Genomic DNA, 25,642 nt, shown 5'->3' on the forward strand with positions numbered 1-25,642 from the left:
TACAAGTTATCAAGAGTTTCGCTGATTAGAAATTAAATAAAAAGGTTGCTGAAAAACTGAACAAACATGACATGCTGGCATTTTGGAAATGGCCTGAGGTCATAAACAAAGTCAGGAAACAATTAGGCAACCATCTTCAAAGTTATCTTAAATGTAAAATGGGTTGTGTGTTATCTAATGCACAAGCTCCAAGCATAAACCTGGGGGGAAAAAAAAAACACTACACATTTTACCATGAGAATCAGTTTTTTTTTTATTGATTGGAGGCAACATTCAGACATTAAAAAAGGAATGTTTTATTTTAAATGGAACAGCACTATAAAAAAAAGTCAAGCACAATCACTCCAGACTAGATTCAAGATACTTTGTGGGGTACTTTACATCCACATTAAATTTTTAAACTAAGACTCCTAAACAATTTTATCAGTGAGTGCCTACTTCCTTTCTGCTGGTCTATCTAGTTTACAGTTGTATCAAATTTCTAACCATCATTTTATTGGGGGAAAATTGGTTGTTGAGACAATTGCATAACAGTATTTGTATGGTCCCTAGTAAAACAAATATTTAAAACAATGTGCAGTGGCTATTTTAGGGAGTGCAATACATAGTGCCAAAAAGATAAAAATCAAAGAAATTAAATACAGAATGGAACATTTAAGATTTAAAAACAAATCATTCCCAAGGTCTTACAAAACCTATTTGAGCAAATATGCAAAATTCTAAGAGGTAGGAGGAACTAAAGAGTTATTGTTATACAAGTTGTGCAAACTCAGCAGCTAAAACCAAGCATTATTTTTGTTTAGAGATGATTAAGAAAGTCTGGCTACCATCAGAGCTCGTTTCAGCTGTTCATAGGTAATAAACATCACTATGTTCCATGACCCCAGGCGTAGAAATGATGGCATAAACCTGTAATTAAATAATTGCATTTAGATGCATGTACAAATATACATGGGTCTACATACAAAGCACATTTGCCTCTGACCAGTTTGCTACACATTGCATACAGCAAATTATATTTGTTATATTGTATGCTGTGTTCAACTCAAGATGTCAATAACTGGAATCCATTTTAAGCAGAGATCTTGAAGTCATGCAATTTTGCAGCTTTAAAAAAAAAAATGGAAATAGGAAGCAGTTCAATTACAAACCAGCTTAGTGTTTAAGTTAACATGGTGGAATTAATCACTAAAGTTAAAAAGATACCCAAAGTTCCTTCAGCATCCTCAAACTCTTCATTTCCTCTCCTTTGGTACCTTATTGGAGATGACTGCTGGTTAGTGTTTCTGCCTCCCATGCCCTCACTCTCCAAGTCCCGGTGTTCTATTTGCACCCAATCAGTGATTCAATCCTCATCTTGCTAGCATACACCTCCCCAATCAAGGCAGGAACACTTGGCAACAAGAGTGCAACCATATGAACCAAGAATATGTTTTACTACATTAGAAACATTAGCGACAGGCACTTACCCTTTATAGAAGGCTGTCTGACCCTCCTTTGTAAACATGGTTACTGCACAGTTTAAGGCACTGCGGTATTGGCCAGGGGCAGAGTTCATGTATCTTGTCTTCACTACATCAACAGGCGAAGCAATAATGGTTGTGCAGAATCCAGCACCAATAGCAGAAGAGAAGTGGCATGGAAGGTTATCTGTAGGAAAGATATCAAAGCATTGGTTTGAAAAATGTTTTTTTGCACTGAGAGCCTGGATTGTTAAAGTTTAGTGCCTTTTGTTTTAACATTCCTCAAAATTAGTTTTAGAACCTGTAGAAATCAATAGAAATTGGATATTCCAAGCAGCTGAATTGGCATTTTGTACTCAATTTAGAGAGAGACAGAACTTTGATGGTCCCATTTAAACTCTCAATACACATCTCAGCATGTCCCATTAAACAGATTAATTATTTGATAAAATTTCTGCTGTAGCCCTAGGGCATCATAGAGCACTCCAAATGCAGCAGCACCATTGGCCCATTTCCTCCTTCAAAGCAGCCACCATCTCCAGCTGGAGGAAGGCAGCACATTCCTGTTAGGTGTTGCTCTTCCCTTGGCAGCCTGTCCAGACAGGTCAATGAGGAGAGTACTTCTCACCTCTACACCCATTCTGCAAGAAAGGCTCAAACTTCAAAATGATTTACTGCGAACATTTAGACTAGATGCAAATTTTAACCAAATAAAACAAGACTCAAAAAAGCAGAAGTGTTTGAGCTGTCCTTCGTACTTCAAATTTGTTGCACAGGATATTTTCTACATTTTCAGGCATCATGAAACAAAACAGGCGATATCAAAAAAAAGTTAGAGAAAGGTTGTATTTAATTTCACCAGCACTGGACAATCAATAACCATATATTAGGCCATGACAACACTTGCTGCTTACTTGAGAACCACCACATGAGAGAAGCCAGAACATTCATTTTTGGGGAGATTTAATTAGGGCTATTTTAATAAAACAAAAAGGGGGCTTGTGTGTGTTAGCATTCCACATATAAACATTGGTGTGTACTAAATAGATGTATGTTATTCATGAGAAGGATCCAAGAGGTTTCTGAAAGTAGGGGAGGCAAGTGGCATGGTGGAGATAAGAGACAGTTTGAGGGTAGTGGCAAGTTACTGAATGGTGAAGCATAGAATGAGCTACATGCTGCTGTCAGGAGGACAAAAGGGTGTTAAGTGGGGACATGGGGCAGGAGGAGATATTGATCGATCATGGAGGGAACTGAAGGATGATGGAATATTAAAGTGAAATGCCCTGGACAAAAGAAACCTGATGAAGCTTGGGGAGGACAAGGAGGATGCAGGTTGTAATAGTCATGAATATAGGCCTGCAAATCTGGACAACTTGTGTCCAACACACCCCCTTCTCTGTTCCTTGCCCCAATTCCACTTCTCTTGAAGATTACTCAAGTCTTCACTTCCTGTTTACAATGCCACAGGCAATCAGACTAGCATTATAAAATTGATATAAGGGCAGGTTCAGCTTGGAGGTTCAAGTTCCAGATATACACAAGCCTTAAAATTTTGATTGATGGAGCCCAAACAAAACAGCCATCAAGTTGTGTACTTTTACAGTCAGCTTTGAGTGGAAAATTGCAATGTATTCCATAACAGTTCACAGCTGGATAGTAGAATTTCTCATTCATTTGCCCTAGTGGGAGTTTAGCTGAAAAGACAATATAGGTGCTGAGAGTTTCCACATTGGGGCAGGGGGTGTGGGGGGGGGGAAGAAAGTGTGAAAGACAGCATTTCATTCAAGGAAGTAACTTTGATTGGCTGCATGATGCGCCAATCCTGGACACAGAAGATGAGGTCAAAAAGGAGAGTCTTTATTTCCTCTCCCACTGAGAGAGACACACCCCTCAAGTCTGCCAGGCAGACTTGAGGGCAAGGTATAAACACAATATGTATGTAACAGAAGTCAGAGCCTAGGGTACTAGTTCGTAAGTAGGTCTGCCCAATAAGTGACAAAGTTGTGCATTTAAAAAAAAAATATAGCAAGAGCCATAGGCAATAAATACATCTCATTGGAAAACTATTCATATATTTCATGTAAAATAAACCAGTTTGTTGGTTTACAATTGGCCTCTTACTAGAGTCCTCTTCAGTCCACCTTCTGAAAAACAATATATGTAGTGGAATGTGAGATCATATTCAGCACACAACAGCTCTACTCTTGGTTACAAACCCCAGGTCATGCCAACTAGAAATTGGAAAGCAGGGTGGGGCGGCAGGGGGAAGACTCCAGATCGTGAGGTCCACTTGCAGGCGTGACCAGTAACACCAAGCCCAGGAAAATATCTGTAGGCCTGCAACATTTCTAATTGTTCTATATACACTGTGGCACCATCACCCAGTATTAAACTGAAATTCAAATCATCCAATTGCACTTTAATACCCTGGTCAGCCTAGAAACTTACTAAAAATGCTGACACTTGAATACTTACTTGCAAGGGTGGAGAGAATGGATCAAACTCTTATTTACAGGCATTACCATGCAGCCAAAGCAACACTAATTTGGGTTTCAATTTCACATGTTATTGGTTCCCATATAAATGGAATTGTCAGAAGCAAAAAAGGAGCTGATTTCTTTAGAACCATACTGCCATTAGTAACCACACTAGTTATGCTATCATATTATGCACACAATACCCATTAGGAGTGAGCAATTCCAAAGTATCAACTACATCCACGATAAGGGAAACACTCAATAGTTTGTGCCAATATAGAAGCTGTTACACCACAACTGGAGACTGCTACCAAACCAACTACTTACTCCAGACAGACAGCAGAAATACATCTGAAATCTGTAAAAAGTACTGTTTCAAAAGGCAATTTCAATGCAAATTACACATTTTAAATAGAACATGGGCAAAACTGTTTTTCTAGTCTTATTTCTCCTGGATTGATACATTGAATAAGATTGAGCTAGTGTGAGGAGTTTATTCAACCAAAATTACAAAATTCCACACTTAATTAAAAAAAGTGTGGAGTCATAGTTTAACATTCCAATGTGTAGTCATTAGAGAATCTCTTCCAACACTTACCAGTCAAGAGACCATTGTTCATCAACAGATCCTTGATCAGATCATAGGTTACAAGCTCTGTGCAGTTCACAATGGCATTACGGGCTATATTTGGCAGAGTACCTGCAGAAACAGATACATCTTGATTTAATATATTAACAATCTAGAAGGGATAAATTACAATGTTAAATATTCAGGTTTTTTACCTCTGCACAACCTTCACCAAAACAGCAACCTTATTTTGACAGGCATCTTCTAAAATATTGCTACACGTTTCTTAGTGAGGCTGGCCGGGGGGGGGGGGGTGGTGGAAGGACTAGAAAGAAAACGAACAGCAAAACATTTTCAGTTTTAGATAAGGGATGCCAAAGATTAGAAAGATTTTCCTACTTTGTGCACCCATCAAATACTCACAAGTAGATCATATTACAGAGTATAAAGACCCTCTAGGTTTAAATCGCTTAACCTTACCTTCCTATGTATCATAAAGAATACTAGTGTAACAATTCTATCCCACCATTATGGCCTTTGAAAGACACTGCCAGTCAGTGTCCAGATTTGGACATACAACTGGACTGTCGAAATGCAGACTGGTTATACATATGAGAAGCCAACATCAAGTTCAGTGATGGGGCTTTAATATTGGTGGTCATTGAACAGCAATGGATGCAAAACTTGATGTGAGCTCCATTGCTCTACACTGACAGGTTTGTGTAAACCACTGGATGGTCCCAAACAGGGCCTGGAGCTTTGCAATAGATTCTTGGTGCTGGATATCAGAAGCATACAGCTCAACTCAGGTAAAGTATAGAGTTAGAACCCTTTCATCCCAAGTACCCGATGACCTAGTTGTACTGCATTGAGCAAGTGGGAGTAGGTAGCAATTAGAAAGACAGAATGTTTAGCTGAACATTGCTGAAGCATGTGAACAATCAGCCTCCAATTTCTACAAGAGTGCCAAAGATTCAGACAGCTGACAGGATAGAACACACATTCAGTAATGGGCAGGTGGCACAGTTGCAAAAGGCTGCGCTATGAATCCTTCAAGCTAACTGAGCAAAACATTTAAATTAGATTCAGGCTGGAGAAATAAAATGGTAGATTTCTAATCTGTGCCACCTTGAAACTGCACTATTGAAACACTTTATCCTCCCCCAAAAGTGATTAAATCTTTGATAGCTGAAAGAAATTGGCAGCCTACCAATGAACAGAACGATTACAAAGTATCAGCTACTACAAAATGCCACTCCAAATAAAATGCAGACTGCCTGCAATATACAAACCTTTCCATAGCCCCCGAATACCTTCTTCCTTGGCGATCGTTTTGTAGGCTTCAATGGTGCCATTATATCTTCTGTTTGGACCAGACACATTGGCTTGTGCTTGGAATCTTACTTTCACCACATCAGTTGGTTGGGCAAAGGCCACAGCCATGGCTCCTGTGGTGCAACCAGCAAGTAGGCGGCTGCCAACACCAACATCTAGAAGAATTCAACCACTTATCAAACTGGACAAGAATTGAACTAAAGCAAAGTGAACAATGTTGTGTTTAGGAATTTTCCTTAAATTGAAAACTAGTCGAAATGGTGGAGCAAGAATCTGTACTGTGATGTATGAATGTAGATACTAAAAAAAAAATTACTTCATCTTCAGTTTCTTTCTAATTTAAAGTAATCACAACCAACTGATATTTAATCACTATTTCCAATTACTGACAAAAGTTGCTTTATGTTGGTGTCATTGAGGTGTTGGTACAAGTGGTCCTTGCTGAGATGATTGCAACCCTGATGTAAAGTCAGTCAGATGCACTAAGCTCAGCCTGTTTTTTTTTATATAAGTAGTCTTCCTAGTGACCAGATAGAGAAAATCAGGTCAGGTTTTCACTGGGGTAGTGCCAGCCATGCAAGACCTATGCTTCAGGGAAGAAAAAAAAACCAGTAGCACAAGTACATCAATATTAAAAAAAGGGACTAAAGTAGGCACCTTTGTGCAATCTGAAATTGGCAATACAAAAAAGATTGCTCTGTAATCAGTTTTTTCCAGATAAGTGGAAGATCACCACCACACATACCTGGAGAAATGCATCTGCATTTGCTTTTTTTCTCTTCATCCTCAAATCCAACATCAATAGCTTTTTCTTGCATGCAGTGCCAGTCAAGAAATTACATTATGTTGGATTGAAAAGCAGCCACAAGACTGCCCTAGTGTCAGCCATGGCTCAGTGGGTGGCACTCAGTCAGAAGATTGTGGGCTCAAGTTCCACTCCAGGGACTGGAGCACAAAAATCTAGGCCGACACTCCAGTGCAGTGCAGAGGGAGCACTGCATTGTCGGAGGTGCCGTCTTTCTGATGAGATGTTAAACCAAGGCCCCGTTTGCTCTCAAGTAGACGTAAAAGATCCCATGGCACTATTTCAAAGAGCAGCAGCGTCCTGGCCAATATTTATCCCTCAAACAAACAGATTATCTGGTCATCATATTGCTGTTTGTGGGAGCTTGCTCGAGTACAAATTGGCTGCTGTGTTTCCCACATTGCAACAGTGACTACATTTTAAAAGCACTTCATTGGCTGTAAAGCACGATGAGATGTCTGGTGGTTGTCAAAGGCACTATATAAATCCAAGACTTTCTATTTGGGGAGTCAGGCATCCCTCACTAACCATCATTACTGGCATAAACAACAAGACATACATTTTGGTAGTTAATTACATGTGTACTTACGTTCAGATCCTTTGGTGTAGAACTGCTTCACAGAATCATAAAGTCCAATGCGCACAGAAGCAAAGCTCATCTGACGTTGGAGACCAGCTACCAGACCACTGTAGAGACTTCTTGGTCCCTCAGTCTTGACCATTGTAGCCATGGTGCCAAAGACACCTCTATACTTTAAGGTGCCCACTTCTGCAGCAGACTTCAATTCCCCTTGAATCTGTGCAGGACAAAAATCGGATGAACAGGCACTTGTGATTTGGGCTCAGCCCAACTCGCATGTAGACTAGTCTAACACATAGGCATCCCAGATCCAGCACTTGGTCATCACAGGGCAATTCCAGCTCAGGACTTGTAAACTGTTATTTGTAAAAAAAATTACATATATAGAAATATGGTAAGTAGAGGTTTGATGAGCAGCAAGTTTCATCATTTGCTATTTCTTATCGTTGATTAAAAAAAAAAGAGGCCAAAATGGGCAATGTAGCATAAGCACTAAACACCAAGCAGAAAGACAAGCAGCTACTAAATTAATAGTTCAAGCTATTAGTGTGAATATCTTTGCAGGTACAAGTGAGAAAGCACTTACACTGGTGTGTGTTTAGTTCAACATGTGGGAGAGCAGTATCCTGTGCCAACTCTCTACATTTACATTGCTTCCTTCTGATGACAGAATCACACCCCTTTTATGGTATTCTCTTCCAAATATGGCCTCACCCCTCCCCATCTCTAATCTCCTTCAGCCTCCTGATATTTGCGTTCCTCAAATTCTGCCCTGATTATAACTGCTCAAACATTGATGACTCTGCCTTCAGCTGCCTAGGCCCCAAGCTCTGGAACTCCCTCCCTAATACTTACCTCTGACCAAGCTTTTGGTCATCTGCCATAATTTCTTTGTGGCTCAGTGTCAAATTTATTTGTTTTGTCTGGTTTGGTGTCAAATATTTGTTTTAGAACACTCCTGTGAATGGTCTTGCAACGTTTTACTACATTAAAGGCTCTATATAAATACAAGTTGTTTTAGCAGTGTAAATGCAATGAGCTGCTGACAAAGACTGCTCTCCCTCAATGCAAACTAAATAAACCCCACGAGTGCTTAAAGACAATGAGAACTTGTAGGGCTATCTAGCAAATATTGCTAAGAAATGTTCAGTGCTTTTGGTACATTTCAAAAACAGCATGTAAATTTACTGAAAAGGTTTCATTGAAGGTTGAAATTGAAGAATTCACAAGAATGTATCAGACCAAGTCAGATGGTTTGCCAATATTTATGCTGGCCAAAGCCATGCACTTACACCAAGACACTCTAGGACCTTACCTGTAGTCTGACTTTAGCAGTATCCAAAGGAAAGGTGAACAGGTCAGCTATGCAAGCAGCTGTTCCAGCACCAATAAATTTCACTGTAGCTGTTGGAGGAACATCTGTGGGTTTGAATCCAACCATTTTCAGAAGAGTTGTGATTAGCAATGAGCGATGAGAAAATCCTGCTGTGTCTTGCAGGAGTACAATATAGTGATCAACAAGATAAATGCACTCTGCCCAAGCCTGTGGGGGAAAAAACCCAAATAGCTTAGTTTCTACACCAATGGCTGCACAATGATACGAGAGAGAGAGGACTGAACAGATTCTCAGCTAGGCTCAAAAAAATTCCAACATTAGGAGTGAATTTGGAAAGATGCAGTTTAGGGTCAATATAGAAAGAATCATGATCAAGGACCTGCATCTTTCACCACTGACAAGTCAGCTGTGGCTCAGTGGGTAGCACACTTGAACCCACAACCTGCTGACTGGGGCAAGTCCCACTCCAGGAACTGGAGCACAAAATCTAGGCTGATACTCCAGTGCAGTGCTGAGGGAATGTTGCACTGTCAGAGGTGCCGTCCTTCAGATGAGATGTTAAACCGAGGCCCCGTCTGCTCCAAGATGGATGCAAAATACTCCATGGCATTGTTTTGAAGAGCAGCAGTGTTATCCCTAGTGATATCCTGGGCAATGTTTATCCTTCAATCAAAATCACAGCCAGATTATTTGGTCATAATCACATTGCTGTTTGTGGGAGCTTGCTGTGCACAAATTGGCTGCTGAGCTTCCCACATTACAACAGTAACACCACTCAAAAAAGTATCTCATTGGATGCAATGCACTTTGAGATGTCCAGTGGTCATGAAAAGCACTATATAAATGAAAGTCTTTTGCAAGTCAACTTGATTCTTTCCCAGGACCTGAGATTATTTACCTCCTGTAGTCTTAACCAAAACCTGGCATCTAAATCATCCATTCCACACACATGTAGGATACCCACCAAGTTGAACAAACAAGCTGCTGAGCTAGAAAGCACAAGGTTTGAACCTTGCTCCAGCGAGTGCAGCTCCAACTCAATTGAGTTGACAACCAATGGGATCCTAGCACCCTGTGGGTATGGGTGCCCCCCCCACTCCCCTCATTGCATGGGCCATGTGAACCCACATGACCTTCCTGCTGTATAAGGACAAAACCTAATTGGCTGGTATAGGACTGTTACGACCGTGGAAGATGGTCATAATGCAGCCTGCTAATCAACTGGTAAATCTTTCCACTACTTCACACTGTTCCCAAGGGAAGCAAGATTTGTGATCGCACATGAATGGCCATGGAGTTTCTTCCAGATTTTTATAGAAAACAAAATTGTAATTATTGCAAATTTCCTTCATTGAGGTTTTATTTGAATCATTTTCCCCCCTAGAGTATACACACTACCCCGTAGTCATTTTTGCTCAAATTTAAATTAAGCAATTTTAATAAAACTGCACAATTTTAAAAATCAATTAGCAAATATTTTGAAGCAACTTGTAAAGTTAAAACCTTTGATTTGAAACACTAGCCTTTTCAATCCAAATTACTATTTAACTTAACGCCAAAGAACTGTCCTCAACTGTGCTGCTGATAGTCACTTTATTAAAAAAAACATTTGCCCATCATTTAGATGTAGGTTAAATGAGCATGGTTGGTTGACTTGCAGCAGCAACCCCTTCTTCTGACCGACAGATTCTGAAAACTCAGCTTTTCCAAGCACAAAGATAAGATACCATATAAAACCTCATCTCTAGAGTTATTCCCTCCACCCCTTTTCAAGTGCACCACATCAATTCAGTGTCCATAATGAGTAAGTATCTGTTCCCCAGCTGAGGATACTGAGCAAACACCAACTAATCCAAATTCTACTGGATTCTCCTAAAATCAAATGTTCCCAGCCCTGCTGGCCCAATGATCATTTAGTCTTTGAGACTTGCATGTTAAGATGTGGTGGTCCCAACACCCCCATAAAGTAACTTCACTGGTGAACTGCAAATACTTTTGAAAGGCGAGGGTTTGATGCAGGATATGTGCCAGCTTTGGTTTTTTTTTTGCTACACAGTTTAACATCTATTGTGTTTGATACTTGCTAGTGCCCTCAACAGATTTAGTTTCAATACAAATATGTAATGACGAGTTAAGCCAGGTTTATTATTGGTGGCTGCAACCAATGTTCATCATAGAATAGTACATCACACTGAACTCTGAGGACCACCACTGTATACCTCACCACAATCCAAAAAGCACCTAGCTAACTTAGTCCTTTTATTATCTCATTTCCTTTGGGAGAAATTTGTGGTCGTAACACATGCATTGCGGTCATAACACACACACGCAAGAGGCAGAGAAACTTCCTTTTAAATCAAGTGATTTGCATCGTTGCTATGTTCATTTTCAGATCTGCAGATTGCTGACTGTTACTCAGCAGAAGAAATGGATTAGTGAAGTGATGTAGTGAGAGTCATGCTGCAAAGCTTGGCTATTGGTCAAACACATACACAAAACATAACTGCACAAAGGGGGAAACAGTTCCTCCCTTGACACTACATCCAAGTTCCTTTGATGCAGTTCTAAAGTTCATGGGCCAGTATAATTGGCTAAAATGTATCCCTTTAATGCAATGAGACTGCTCTCCATCAGCCTTTAAGCATGAATTGAGAGAATGTGGGGAGGCTGGGAAGAACAGAAAATTTAAAAAGGGAGGAGAGTTTTATGTATGTATGTGTCTAGAATTTTTTTTTTAAACTGTAGAGGGATTTGCATTTTTTGTGGGGGGGTGGTAGGAGGAGAAAGGAGTATATCAATTATTTTTGCAAGAGGGTCACCTGACTTCATTTGTTTTAGTTGGGGGGGGGGGGGTGGAGGGGGGAAAGAGACTATTTGCATTTCTGTGCAAATATATATATATATGGTCCAATTAAAAAAACACAAAAAGCACAGATTCTGAATTAGAAAAGTACCCACAACACATTTGGCAAATTGTACATTGTTCCATAACATAAGGAAGAGAGCAGGAGTAGGCCATTTGGCCCCTGAGCTCTGCCATTCAATAAGATCATGGCTGATCTGATCTGGGCCTCAACGTCACTTCCCTGCCCTCTCACCATAATGCTTGATCACCTTATTCAGAAATCGGTCCATCTCCACCCAGCCTCTATAGCTCTCTGGGATAGAGAATTCCAAAGATTGGCAACCCCCAGCAGAAAGTAATTTGTTTTAAATGGGAAACCCAGTATTCTGAAATTATGCCCTAGTTCTAGATTCCTCCACACAGGGAAACATCCTCTCTACATTTACTGTCATCCCCCTCACAATTTTATATGTTTCAATAAGATCACCTCTGAGTCTTCTAAACTTCAATGAGTTTAGGTCCAACTTTTCTTCATATGACAGCCCGTTCATCTCCAGAATCAACCTTGTGAACCTTCCCTGAACTGCCTCCAATGCAAGTATATCCCTCCTTAAATAGAGAGGCCAAAACTGTATGCAGTACTCCAGGCATGGTCTCAAACACCCTGTACAGTTGTAGCAGGACTTCTCTGCTTTTATATTCCATCCCCTTTGCAATAAAAGGCCAACATTCCATTTGCCTTCCTGATCACTTTCTGTACCTGCATACTAACTTTCATGCACAAAAACCCCCAGATCTCTACCACAGCATTGTAATTTTTCCCCATTTCAAGTAATAATTTGCTTTTTTTATTTTTCCTAAAAAGTGGATAACCTCACATTTGCCCACATTATACTCCATCTGCCAAATCTTTGGCCACTCACTTAACCTCTCTCTATCCCTTTGTAGATTTTTTGCATTCTCCTCAACTTGCTTTCCCACCTATCTTTGTATCAGCAAATTTGGCTACATTACACTCAATCCCTTCATCCAAATCATTAATATATAGATTGTAAATCGTGGAGGCTCCAGCACCGATCCCTGTGGCACCCCACTAGTTACCATTTGTAAATGGGAAAATGACCCATTTATCCTGACTTTTTTTTTGTTAGCCAATCCTCTATCCATGCTAATATTACCTCCAACCCAGTGAGTTCTTTTGTGCAGTAACCTTGTGGAACTTTATTGAATGCCTTCTAGAAATCCAAATACACCACATCCACTGGTTCTCCCTTATCCACCTTGCTCATTACATCCTCAAAGAACTCCAGCAAATTTGTAAAACATGATTTCCCATTCATAAAACCATGCTGACTCTGCTTGACTGCATTATGATTTTCTAAATGTCCTGCTACTACCGTTGTACCTCCAGTCCAGCACCCTCAGGACCTGACTGGTGCTAGAATAGAGAATTTCCCAACCATGAGATATCTCACTTACCAGTACTGGTGGACAGTGCCCAGGCACTCACTGACACCAAACACAATGGCAGCCGATGAAAACTTCAACCCACCATTCCCTCAGGCCAAATACCAAACCACAGGTGTTTCCAGTGAAAAAGTCCCAGACTGGAGGGGTACAACCTGTACTTAATAATGGACTCCAGCATTTTCCCCAATGACAAGATGTTAAGCTAACTGGTCTATAGTTTCCAGCTTTCTGTCTCCCTCCTTTCTTAAATAAGGGCATTACATTTGCAATTTTCCAATCTGCTGAGACCTCCAGAATCCAGGGTAGATTACAACCAATCTACTAGTGCAGTGGCCACTTCTTTTAAGATCCTAGGTTGCAGGCCTTTAGGTCCAGGGGACTTGTCCACCTTAGTCCCATTAGTTTGCCTAGTACTTTTTCCTATAATGATAGTGATTGTTTTAAGCTCCCTTCCACCAATAGCACCTTGATTATTGGGATACTTTGTGTCTTCTACTGTGAAGACCAATACAAAATTTGTTCAAAGCCTCTGCCATTTCCCATTATTAATTCCCTTGTCTCATCCTCCAAGAGACCAATGTTTAGGGCTACTCTATTACAGCTGTAAAGCTCTTACTGTTTTTAAATTTCCTCAATCTAATTTTTGTTGTAGTCATGCCTTGCTGGTTTCTAAAAATTTCTCAATCCCATTCCCAAGTGGAATAGCCTTCTACTATTCACAGCATGGTATGCTTTGGTTTTCAATTTGATACCATCCTTTACTTCCTTAGTTAGCCACAGATGGTTCATCCTTCTCACTGGAATATCTATTTGCAGAGTGTTATGATGTCTGCTTAAATGTCTGCCACTGCTTTTCTACTGTCTTACACTTTAATCTATTTTCCCAGTCAACTTTAGCCAATTCTGTGTTATACCTTTGCAATTGCCTTTACTCAAGTTCAGGACACTAATTTGAGACCTAACTTCCTCACCCTCAATTTGAAATTCTACCATGCTATGATCACTCTTCAAGAGGATCCTTCACCAAGAGATTAATTAATCCAGACTCATTACTGGATCTAAAATAGTCAGCTCCCTGGTTGGTTACACAATGTATTGTTCCAAGAAACCATCCTGCATACTGATAAGTTTATAAAAAGGATGAAACTGAGTACTGTGTACAATGAGCAAGTGTGACCTTAGCTCCTTTAATAAGACCAGAGGTACCTTGTGGGTGGCCTGCTTATATACCATGCTCCCAAGGGATGCTGGGATCTCTTGGGACTCCAACAGGTAGGTTGGAGTCCCAAGTGGTGGTAGTGTAATACAGGTTATAAGGGGTTAAATACACAACACACTTAACTCTTCCTCAAAACCTTTGGACAAATCAAATGGCCAATGATTATTAAAATCACCCATGATTTGGGTACCTTTCTTACAAGCCTCCATTATTTCTTACAAAAGGATATACTTGCTTTGGAGGCAGTTCAAGGAAGGTTCACAAGGTTGATGCCAGAGATGAGGGGGTTGACTTATGAGGAAAGGTGGGCCTCTACTCATTGGAATTCAGATGAATGAGAGGTAATCTTATCAAAGTATAAGATTGAGGGGGCTTCACAAGGTGGATGCAGAGAGGATGTTTCCACTGATGGGGAGACTAGAACTAGAGAGCATGATCTTAGAATAAAGGGGCCACCCATTTAAAACTAAGACGAGGAAAAATTTGAGAGTTGTGGAATTCGCTGCCTCAGCTGTGGAAGCTGGGACATTGAATAAATTTAAGACAGAAATAGACAATTTCTTAAATGATAAGGGGATAAGGGGTTATGGAGAGCAGACAGGGAAGTGGAGCCGAGTCCATGATCAGATCAGCCATGATTGTATTAAATAGCAGAGCAGGCACAAGGGGGCCGCATGGCCTTCTGCTCCTTTTTCTTATGTTCTTATATACTCAGTCCTACAGTGCAGCTATAGTTTAGGGGCCTATAGACTACAGCACCAGAGACTTTTCCCTTATTTCTTATCTCCACCCAACCTGATTCCACATGGTATTCTGAGCCAGTATCAATTCTCACTACTGCACTGATCTCATCCATCAACAGACCTGCCCAAACAGGCAAATACCCCTGAATATTTCGGTTCCCAGCCTTGGTCACCTTGCAACCACGTCTCTAATGGCAATCAGATCATTAACTCCAACTCATCTATCTTGTTACAAATGCTGTGTGCATTGAGATAGAGCTTTTAATGTTGTCTTTGTCTAATGAAGCTCATTACAAGCCTGAAAAACACATCTTTCTTCAAGGCACACCACAACACTCTGGTCTAGTTTGAACAGTAACTTTTTCCAAAATGGTTTTAATTTCACATCCCTCTTTCTCACATTTCTTCAGGCTATTTACATACCCTGTCTCAATGTCTCAGTTCATTTGGTCGAGATGATCTGTTATATCATGCCACTCAATAGCTTTCTGGGTCAGAGATAGTGATTAGATATTTCCCCATTTCTGATACCCTTTCACATTTTCCAGTTTTTAAAAAAAAAAAAGGGTTTTCACTCAAAGTTAAACTTATTGGTTCTCTTCACCACCCTGATGTGCTTCCAGCATTTTGTGCTTGGTTTCAGAGGTCCTGTATCTGCACTTATTTGTTAAAGTGTTGTTCAGTTTGGGATTTTCCAAAACATTCCCGTTCAGAACATTACAATTGCATTTTTAAACAGTTTTAGAAGGAAGTGACAGGACACCCAGCATTCAGTGCAGGATGTTGGGCAAGACCTTGCAGTTAAATTTGGAATATTCAATAGCCAGTTTCAAATAAATATTGCACGAGAACCATACTACTGCTCCCAATCGCCGCGAGCAACATTTTCTAATGTCAGCAAATAGGACAATCTGGTTTAAAGAAAAGTTTCCCCAGCTGCTAGCCTCAACAAATTTAATTTGGATTTGCCACCAGCTGCACACGACTAAAATGAAAGCACCTGATTAATTAAGCTGTCCCTGAGGCTTATTAATGTGCATGTCATGTGGAGCAGCTTTTGTAGTGAGAATGTTTACATGGAAATGTCGAGAGTCCTTGTGAAATTTCTGATCACAAATAGTGTGGTGACAAGCTCCCCTCCAAGTCACACACCATCCTGACTTGGAAATATATCACCATTCCTTCATAGTCACTGGCTCAAAATCCTGGAACTGCCTCTCAAACAGCACTCTGGGAGTATCTTCACCTCACGGACTGCGGTGGTTCAAGGTGGCAACTCACCACCAGCTTCAAGGACAATTAGGGATGGACAATAAATGCTCGCCATGCCAGAAACACCCACACAATGTTCCCTCTTTAAAAAAAAATCAATATTCCCGGGCCATGCAGCCCAAAGTACCGCACATTAATGGTTTGCTATTGAAAAGCCAATTGATCCTTGCTCAATACAAATCTATTAACCAGAGTATTAGTTGGTGTTAGAGGGTTGGGGGAATTTCTTTTATAAAATCAGGCAGGCAGCCCACAATCCTCCCAAATGCCATCGTGACCCTGGTTGGAAAAATGGATGGGCAGTGGTAGAGGACAGCATCAGCTTCAACAGCCTCCAGTTGAATAATTTGCCAACACTCATGAAGGAACATCGATGAAGAATGGGGTCTTGGGCAAGGTAGGGGAGGTGACTGATACCTGTGGTTCTTTACCCCCGAATGAGTCAGTTTCTTCAGCAGTTTGAAAATTTAAATTAATTAGAGACACCAATCAATAACAGTGGTAATTAAATATTTATAACCTTGGTATAGTTAGTTTTAAAAAGGAAACCAACAATGTTGCAAATATACAGGTCAGTCAGCATCTGCAGAGAGATCAGACAACCTAATGTTCTGGGTAGAACTGAAAACGTAAAGATCAAAAAGCATTTTTGTTGAATTGTAAAGTGGAGGAGGTAGAAACAAAGATACTCCAATCACAAAGTTAGTCAAGTGACCCACTTTCTGCTTAAGAAAAGCAGGAATTTATCAGTGATAAAAGATAGTTTCAGTGAGGCAATGGAAGGACATTAGAGCACAAAAACAACAAGTAAATAACATTCTGATCGGAAGGCACCAAAGAGAAACAATTCATAAAACTTGCATTGAGTTTGGTGGAACAGAGGTCAGATTGGGAATGTGAGCGGGGGGGGGGGGGGAGGCTTAAAGCAGCAAGATACAGGGTCAGACATGAGGTGGTCACTGAATTGGAGGAAGGAGAACTGAGGTCTGTAGACCCAGAGGGTATGGCCTCCTTCCCCTACATCTGCATTGGCCACCTCCCCTGACAGCAGCCTGCTGGCCATCTCCCTGGTCCTCGTCATTATCGGGCTGCTCTCCCAGTATTTGGAGAGGGTACAGCATGTGCTGGAGTGTGACGGCTGTGAAGAGGGCAACTGGATTGGACGTCACCAATTGGAGTGTGGGCAGGTACAGCAGGAGTGGCAAGTGATCATGGAGTGACTTGACCAGTGCCCAGGAGGGGAGTGTGTTCAGGGCCCAAAAAAGAGGTGAAGGCCCAGGGGCAGCCCACACAGCAAAATGCATGCGCACTAGATCTGTGCAGCAGAGCTGATCTCTCTCTAGTCATCTTGGTTAATCCTTGCCACTGGACCAAGACCTAGCTCTGTTAAGCCCATGTGGTGGCTGGTGTGCAACAGCCACTACACTTTTTTTTTAAATCCATGCACAGACATCTTCCACCCTTCAGGATGTAGTTCAGACCTAGAATTTTAGGTCCTTCATTGAGTTCACAGGTGTTTCATCCCTTTTTGGCATAAAAGCAAGTCATCCTCAATGAGGGACCACCTATGATGAGTCACTAAAGCTGTTAACTGGTCTGTTTGGTTCCTAGTGTAAAGGAGATGGGCAATGATCAACAAATACAGTATGCCATACTGGAGAAGCTACATGTATTGCTATCGCATGGGTGGAGTGTTTGGGGCTGTGCACAATGGTGTGGATCAAGGGATTTCGAAGGTGTATCTGCTGCAATTACACAGGAGAGTCCCAGAGGATGGGGTGGTGGAACAACAACAGTATCCAGCCGGGAGCAGTCCCTCTGGAAGGTAGAGTGGATAGGGAAAGACATGGTTGGTGACAGAAGTGAATCCATCTAATGCAGAAACTGGTGGGATGAAATGATGCAAGCTGTGACCATGGACCTCCTCGGTCTTGCCACTTGAACTCCTCCCACCATCTTTTGACTGCATGATGTTGCAACCAAGCTTCAAGAACATTAACTCATCTTGCAGCCCTCTGGTCTGCAAGATAAACATACCTACTTGTCGTGATTCCACATGTCTGTTTGGATCAGAGTCTGAAGGTTTTTGATTTCCCGCCCCACAAATGAGATGAGCTTCTCAGCATCTTAGCTATTTGCAAGTTTTTTTTATGTTCTGTTTTAACTGTACCCACCACCCACTCCAATTCTACTAAAATGCTCATCCATCCTTCAATTCTGGAAAGGTTCCATCTGCAATGTTAACACAGGTTGTTTCTACAAATATTGACTGACCTGCTGTATATGGGCAACAGGAAAGATGTGATTGCACTAGAGGGCAGGGGAAATTTACAAGGATGTTGCCTGGACTGGAGAATTTTAGCTGTGAGGAAAGATTGGATAGGCTGGGTTTGTTTTCTTTGGAAGAGGCTGAGAGGAGACCTTATTGAGGTATGTACAATTATGAGGGGCCTAGATAGAGTGGATAGGAAGGACCCATTTCCCTTAGAGGGTCCAACAATTTAAAGTAATTGATGAGGTTTAGAGGAAATTTGAGGGGAAATTCTTCAAGTGGTGGGGTGCTGGAACTCACTGCCTGCAAGGGTGGTAGAGGCAGAAACCCTCACCGCATTTAAAGTGCTCTAACCTACAGGGCTACAGACAGAGCTGGAAAGTGGGATTAGGCTGGATAGCTCTGTTGGCTGGCATGGACACAAAGGAGGCCATTTTGGCCCATCCATGCTGTAAATTTCTATGATTTTATGAACATTTTCTGCTTTTGTTTCAAGTTAGAATGAGAGAATCATAATAGCACAGAAGGATGCCATTTGGCCCATCAAGCCTGTGCCAGCTCTCTGCAAGAGCACTTCAGCTAGTCCCACTCCCTTTCTTCTAAGCCACAATTTAATCTGCCTTTTAGGCAGTGCATTCCACTCTAAAAACATTTCCTCATAGCACCTTTGGCAGAAGAACCAATCACCTTGCTTTTTATGGTTTCTTTCATTTAGTTTTAACAAAAGATGTTTGTACTAGTTAGTTTTTAAGCTTTTTTTTCTCTCAAGGCTTCATAACGACTGGCAACAAAAGAAACAATCTGGCACCAATAGATACTGCCTTAAACTTTCAGATTGCTTGAGAGAGAGTGATGAATAATGGAAGGGCTGGATCACAATTGGTCGATTCTGTTGCTACGGCTGAACTGAAACGCAAGTAACATCTGCTCCACCCAGTGAAACAAACAACTGCTTCCATTTTATCTGCTATAAATGCTCTGAAAAGAGAAACAAAACCACCTGTGACCACGATAAAATCTTTTGCAAAACAGGACATTCAATACTTTTGTTTACGTGCTATAACCCAGAGGGAAAAAAAAAAGACAGCTGTGGGCACAAGTTCCTGTTAATGAAACAGTCCAGCTTTTAACCACAGCCAGGGCTAGTTATGGAAATATTCTGCAAATCACAAGGTTTTATGCAAAAAAAATGGAAATAATGCCATATTAGGACCGAGATGAGGAGAAACTTCTTCACCCAGAGAGTGGTGAACCTGTGGAATTCTCTACCACAGAAAGTAGTTGAGGCCAATTCACTAAATATATTCAAAGATGAAGTCCTTACTACTCGGGGGATCAAGGGGTATGGCGAGAAAGCAGGAAGGGGGTACTGAAGTTTCATGTTCGGCCATGAACTCATTGAATGGCGGTGCAGGCTAGAAGGGCCAAATGGCCTGCTCCTGCACCTATTTTCTATGTTTCTATATTAAAGCCAGGTTGATGTCAGACTGTGTGGCCATGCTCCCTTTTGCTCCAGTTACATTACAACACTACATTACAACAGCTAGCATCCTGAAAACCAGCCCAGGCTCTGCAAACATTAACGGAGAAACAAAGCTCTACAAGTGGACATTGCAGCTCTGCTTGCATGTTCCCACCATTGATGACAAACACCACCTCCATTTATGCCATGTCTTTAACTTTAGAAATATCCCATGGTCCTTCACAAGACATATGAAATCAAAAGTCAAGCCATGAAAGGAGAGATTAGGAGGGTGACTAAAAGCTGGCTCAAACAGATGGCTTTTAAAAAAAGATTTGTTTTTAAATTTAAAAAAGGTGGAGTAATGAATGGGTTAGGAAAGGAATTAGACAGAAGAGCCGAGGCAAAGAGTGATAGGTACAAGAGTAACAGGCACATCAACAGCAACTCCCACCATTGTCTGCCACCCAATTTTGCTACAAGAACATAATAGGAACAGGAGTAGGCCATATGACCCCTTGAGCCTGCTCAGCCGTTCATGGACTCTGCTCCACTTCCCCACCCACTCCCCATAACCCCTTACTCCCTTATCGTTTAAGAAACTGTATTTCTGTCTTAAATTTATTAAATGTCCCAGCCTCCACAACTCCAAGGCAGCGAATTCCACAGATTTACAACCCTCAAGAAATTTCTCCACATCTGTTTTAAATGGGCAGCCCCTTATTCTAAGATCATGCCCTCTAGTTAAAGTCTCATCAGTGGAAACATCCTCTCTGCATCCACCTTTGTCTTGTAGTAGCATGACTAAAAAAAAACATTACTTTTGGGCAGAGATTTTAGAAAGGGAGAGATCAGTCACTTCAACAACTAACCTTTACCGTGGAGTAGTTTCAACACTAGGGCAAAAATGTTTTTATTTAAAAAAAGGAGGAAAAAAATAAATGTAAAAGTTGTACAGGAAACCCAACCCTGTGATTGCTTTCAACATTAGTTTGGTTTCTTTTGGCATACTTCAGAAGTCAGGCTACATGGCAAGCCCAGCTCAAACAAATTGAGGGACAGAACTAGAAGTACTGGCAGCAGTCACATTAACTTACTACTGCAAATTCAGCCCGCTAGTGTTTGTATCGACAGGAATTCAAACTTTCCTCAACTCAAAATAGTAACAACTGCTACTAAATGTTACTACATGGCACTGACTCCCATGTAATGAATCGTCACCAGGACAAACACAAGGGAAAGCATTGCAAAGAAGTAGATCCCTATTATTGAGAAAAGGTTAGAAAAAGATCATTTTTTTTATTTTTGAAAGGAGACAACTGAGGGCAGACCTTACAGATATACAAGCTACTGAATAGAATCGTGAAGACTAATGTATTTGTACTCAGGATGTGAACGATGTAAAGCCTAGGGTGACCATATTTTCTAAACCAAATCCAGGAAGACAGGGTCAGAGCACTGTAAAATAGCCAGGACTCATTAAGAAAACTAGCATGACAACTATTGCTTCGGCTAGTTGAATACAAGTACAGACGACACAATTTTCACTTCACACCGAATCTCAAATTCTGCATGTGTTCTGGCAAGTGCTGTGCTGTCTAAACTCATCTGCATCACCCCAACTTTTAATTTCTCAATTCTATTCCAAACAAACAGACAGATGTTCCATATGAAGGGGAGAAACAGTGTCTCGGAAAGTTTCAGAAACCACAGAATTGAGAGTTTGCCTTATTCATTACTAAAAAAGCATAATACACCATATTGATCAGAGGTAAAGTAAACCCACTCACCCATCAGCTCCCGCCGCACGCTCAGCTTCTCCTACCTATTTTAAAAGGTTCTGCCCTCCTGCCAGCATCTATTGGCTAAAAGATGGTCAGGTGACAATCCCCAGGGTGCAATGAGGCCCGAGCTATCGATAGGGTCTTTTCTCCGCCACACTACATTGTGGGAAGGTGGGACCGCCCGCGTCTCCTCCAGTCAACCAGCCCCTGGAATCCATTGCTCAGCAGGCAGGAACGGGCAGAGAATCTCCACTGAGGATTCTGTACATGTGTGTTTAAAAAAAACTCTATACAGGAACGAGTTTTCTGAACGAGGACTTTGTTTGCCCAGGAACACTATCTGTTCCAGAAAATGGGGAGTTACAGCCAGCCTAGTAAAGCCAAACTTACTGCCATTGTATGTACAATAGAACAAGCTAGGCCATTTCAGAGGACATAGCATGTCAGTTGTGGCTCAGTGAGTAGCACTCTCACCAGAGTCAAAGTTGTGGGTTCAAGCCCCACTCAACAGACTGGAGCACCAAAATATAGGCTGACACTTTAGCTGCACTGTTGGAGGTGCAGTCTTTTGGATGAGATGTTAAACCGAGGACCACGTCTACTCTCTCAGACAGAAGAGATCCCATGGCACTATTTCAAAGAGCAGGGGAGTTATCTCTAGTGTCCTGGACAATATTTGTCCTTCAAATAAACAGATAATCTGGTAGTCGTCACACTGCTGTGCAAGAGCTTACTGTGCACAACTGGCTGCTGCGTTTCCTACATTACAGCATTGACTAAACTTCAAAGTACTTCACTGACTGCAAAGCACTTTTGATTCTATAAATGCAAGTCTTTCATTAGCACCAGTCAATCACAGGCCAGGTAAGAATGGCAAGTTCCCTTGTCTGAAGAATGTTAGTGTTGACAATACAAATCCTTTCATGGCCATTTCATTTCCTAGTGTGGTTTCCCTGTGAGCTTACATGTTACCAGATTTATTTACTACAAGCCCACTGACTCCCTCAGCTACCTGGATTGCACATCCTACAGGAAGCTCAGTGGAAGGGAGCCTATTCCATTCTCCCAGTTTCTTTGTAGCATCTTTGCTAATGCCACATTCCATACCAGTGCTACTCATTTATCCTCAAAAGGAGTCCCCTCCACCATGGAGGACAGGGCCATCGACTACATCCATCCACTTCCCACACTTCTGCCCTCATCCCTTCCCATCCCACCCAGAGTCACAATAGGGTTCCCCTTCTCCAGCAACAGATCATCCTCTGCCATCTGCAGCATGCCACCACCAGCCCCTCCCAGCATTCTGAAGGGACCGTTCCCTCCTGGTCCACTCTTCCATCATTCAATATCCAGTCCCCTTCCCACAAAGCCCAGGAGATGCAACTCTTGCCCTTTCACCATCTCCCTTCCCACCAGCCAGGGTCCCAAACATTCCTATCCAGTGAAAGTGATTTACTTGTACTTCATGCAACTTTAGTATGCTCTTATTTGCTGCTCACAACAGATTGGGTGATCGCTTTGCTGAACACCTCCGTTCAGCCCGTAAGCGCAACCCTGAGTTTCCAGTTACCTGTCATTTTAATTCTCCACCCGACTCCGACCTAGAGGTCACACGGAATGAAGCACAGTGGAAGCTCAAGGAACAGCAACTCATTTTTTGATTAGGCACTTTACAGCCTTCTGGACTCAATAATGAGTTCAACAATTTCAGATCACAACCCCCCCACCCCCCACAACAAAGACATTGGTTCTGTGCTTAAAAACTAGTACATCTCAAACTTTTCTAGTATGACAATAGGTCTTCAACCTGAACCTCTCCCTCTCCCTCTCCCTCTCGATGCTGCCTGACCAGAGTATGTCCAGCATTTTCTCTTTATACTAAATGGATTGTCAAGATTTGAAGTCAGGACCAGTCCTTAGTAAAGTACTTTACCCAATTAATCAATCTACAACACAATGTCAAGCAAAATGGGACACATGGGACCTAGTTTTTTTTTGTCAAGTCATTCAGGAGTGATGTCAGGAAGCACAAATAATATTTGATACTTGGCATGGAAGGTTAAATGAATGCCTCAACATTTTAGGCAATTCAAGTGACAGTTGAATACAGTGATGGCAGGACTGTCAGTTAGGTTACATGGCAACAGTTTCTAGTCCCACTTGTCCACAGTATTCCATTGGTGCAGCTGTGGCTCTGAGTAGAATGCTTGCCAGAATCAGAAAGTTGTGGGTTCAAGTCCCACTCCAAAGACTTAAGCACAGAGACTACAGTACTGAGGGAACACTACAGTCAGATCTTTGGATGAGACGTTAACCAAAGTCCCATCTGCTCAAGTGGACATAAAAGATCCCATGGCAATATTTCAGGAGAGCAGGGGAGTTATCCCCAGTGTCCTGTCCAATATTTTATCCCTCAAATCAACAGAACAATTATCTGGTCATTATTACATTGCTGTCTGTGGGAACAAGTTGGCTGCCATGTTTCCTACAACAGTGTCTACACCTTTGGAATTCTCTACTCCAGAGGGCTGTGGAGGCTCAATCTTTGAGTATATTCAAGGTAGAGATTGATAGATTTGTGATTATTAAAGGCAATCAAGGGATATGGAGACAGTGCAGGAAAGTGGAGTTGAGGTAGATCAGCCATGAGCTCACTTAATGGAAGTCTAGGCTCAAGGGGCCAAATGGCCTACTCCTAATTCATGTTTTATGTACACACAAAGTACATGATTGGCTGTAAAGCACTGAGACGTCCGGTGGTGGTGAAAGGCGCTATATAAATCCAAGTCTTTCTTTCAATTGTAATAACCTTAAATTTTCAAAGACATTCTATTATATCTATGCTCACATTTTGTTCCCACTCCTTTATTCGCCGGAAATACCCATCAAGATCCGCATGATTCACGGGAGGGAAGTGGATGAGTCAGGGCAGGAACGCAATTAAAACTTATAGCGTGCAATTGTCAAACGGGACCACGAGGAACCTACATATACATACATACATACGTTACAAATCCTAATAAACAATCGCCCGCACCCGGGAGACAGTAAATGGTGTAGAAGTACCTTTGGTCAGATACAGTATGCCAGGGCAGATAGAGAGGAGGGACGATCAGGATTCTCTAAAAGTATCCCGCTCGTTGTAGCTCTTTTTAACTATGATTTGGCTGTGCCGTTGTTCCATAGAAAGTTCAGAAGTGAAACGCCGAATGATCATAATACAGGTTCTGAAACAAGAGGGGAGAGAGAAAAAAATACAATTTAGAAAAAAAAGACTCCATTTATTGACTAAACCCGGAAAAGTCAAAATTTTTTGTAAAACTCCTGTTATTTTAACATTCATATGAAAACAGAAATGCAATCTTTTTTTTAATTCTGTAAAATGTAATCTCATACATTTCAATTAAAAAGAATGTCCAACAAAGACAAATCTAGCCGCTCAAGACACGAGATGCGGTAGAGACAATCTTTACAAAGTTTACAGAAAGTCTTTAACAAAGATAAAATATTTAACATAAATGCTTGCAGCCACTTGCACGGTGCCAGTGAATTGAAAGGTTACCTGAAAGCTAAGTGAATCCCTTTCCTTACGAGGTAATAATGTATGTTGTGCCGCTGTGTGCGAGCAGGGCGCTTGGTGAGACTGTGGATGCTGCGCTGTGTCTTTGTCTGGTGCTGGGCTGCCGGCTCCGGCGCTCCCTCTCGCAGCCCTTTAAATACACAGGCCCGGGGCGCAGCGTCAGCGCTCCTCACTGACGCTCAACAATCGGGGAGGGGCTCGCCTGGCCCGCATCGCTCTAGCACCAGCAACATAGCGCCCATTGTGGCCAAAGCTCGCAAACAAGCTTCTTCTTCCCTCCGCTATCCCCGGCACGCAAGCTTGTGTTTATTATATTTGTGGAAAGTGGACCATTTTTTGCTCGCCACGTATCACACGTATCACAAAATAAACGCCGCGCCGAGTTGCAAATAATCCGACTACGTGGGGGCAACGCCAGACATAAAGTG

At 41.6% G+C, this 25,642-nt stretch overlaps 1 protein-coding gene across 1 annotated transcript; it reads right to left on the reverse strand.

The window, feature by feature from the left end:
- Positions 1-227: 227 nt before the first annotated feature.
- ucp2 (uncoupling protein 2) lies at positions 228-25,328 on the reverse strand. Its single transcript, XM_070892421.1, has 8 exons — positions 25,197-25,328; positions 24,701-24,861; positions 8,547-8,774; positions 7,241-7,448; positions 5,804-6,001; positions 4,542-4,643; positions 1,470-1,650; positions 228-909 (listed from the first exon to the last, which is right to left on the reverse strand). The coding sequence occupies exons 3-8, from the start codon at positions 8,670-8,672 to the stop codon at positions 810-812; spliced, it is 915 nt and encodes a 304-aa protein (XP_070748522.1). The 5' UTR covers positions 8,673-8,774; positions 24,701-24,861; positions 25,197-25,328; the 3' UTR covers positions 228-809.
- Positions 25,329-25,642: the final 314 nt, after the last annotated feature.

This window comes from Pristiophorus japonicus, chromosome 10, assembly GCF_044704955.1.
Source record: "Pristiophorus japonicus isolate sPriJap1 chromosome 10, sPriJap1.hap1, whole genome shotgun sequence".
In the NCBI taxonomy this organism is placed as follows: domain Eukaryota; kingdom Metazoa; phylum Chordata; class Chondrichthyes; family Pristiophoridae; genus Pristiophorus; species Pristiophorus japonicus.

Excerpts from the sequence above, each read along its gene's own strand:
- ucp2 (XM_070892421.1), bottom strand. The coding sequence starts at position 8,672 with ATGGTTGGATTCAAACCCACAGATGTTCCTCCAACAGCTACAGTGAAA. Across the intron at positions 7,449-8,546 it reads CTGCTAAAGTCAGACTACAG|ATTCAAGGGGAATTGAAGTC; the intron begins GTAAGGTCCTAG and ends TGTCCTGCACAG. Across the intron at positions 6,002-7,240 it reads CTACACCAAAGGATCTGAAC|ATGTTGGTGTTGGCAGCCGC; the intron begins GTAAGTACACAT and ends GAATTCTTCTAG.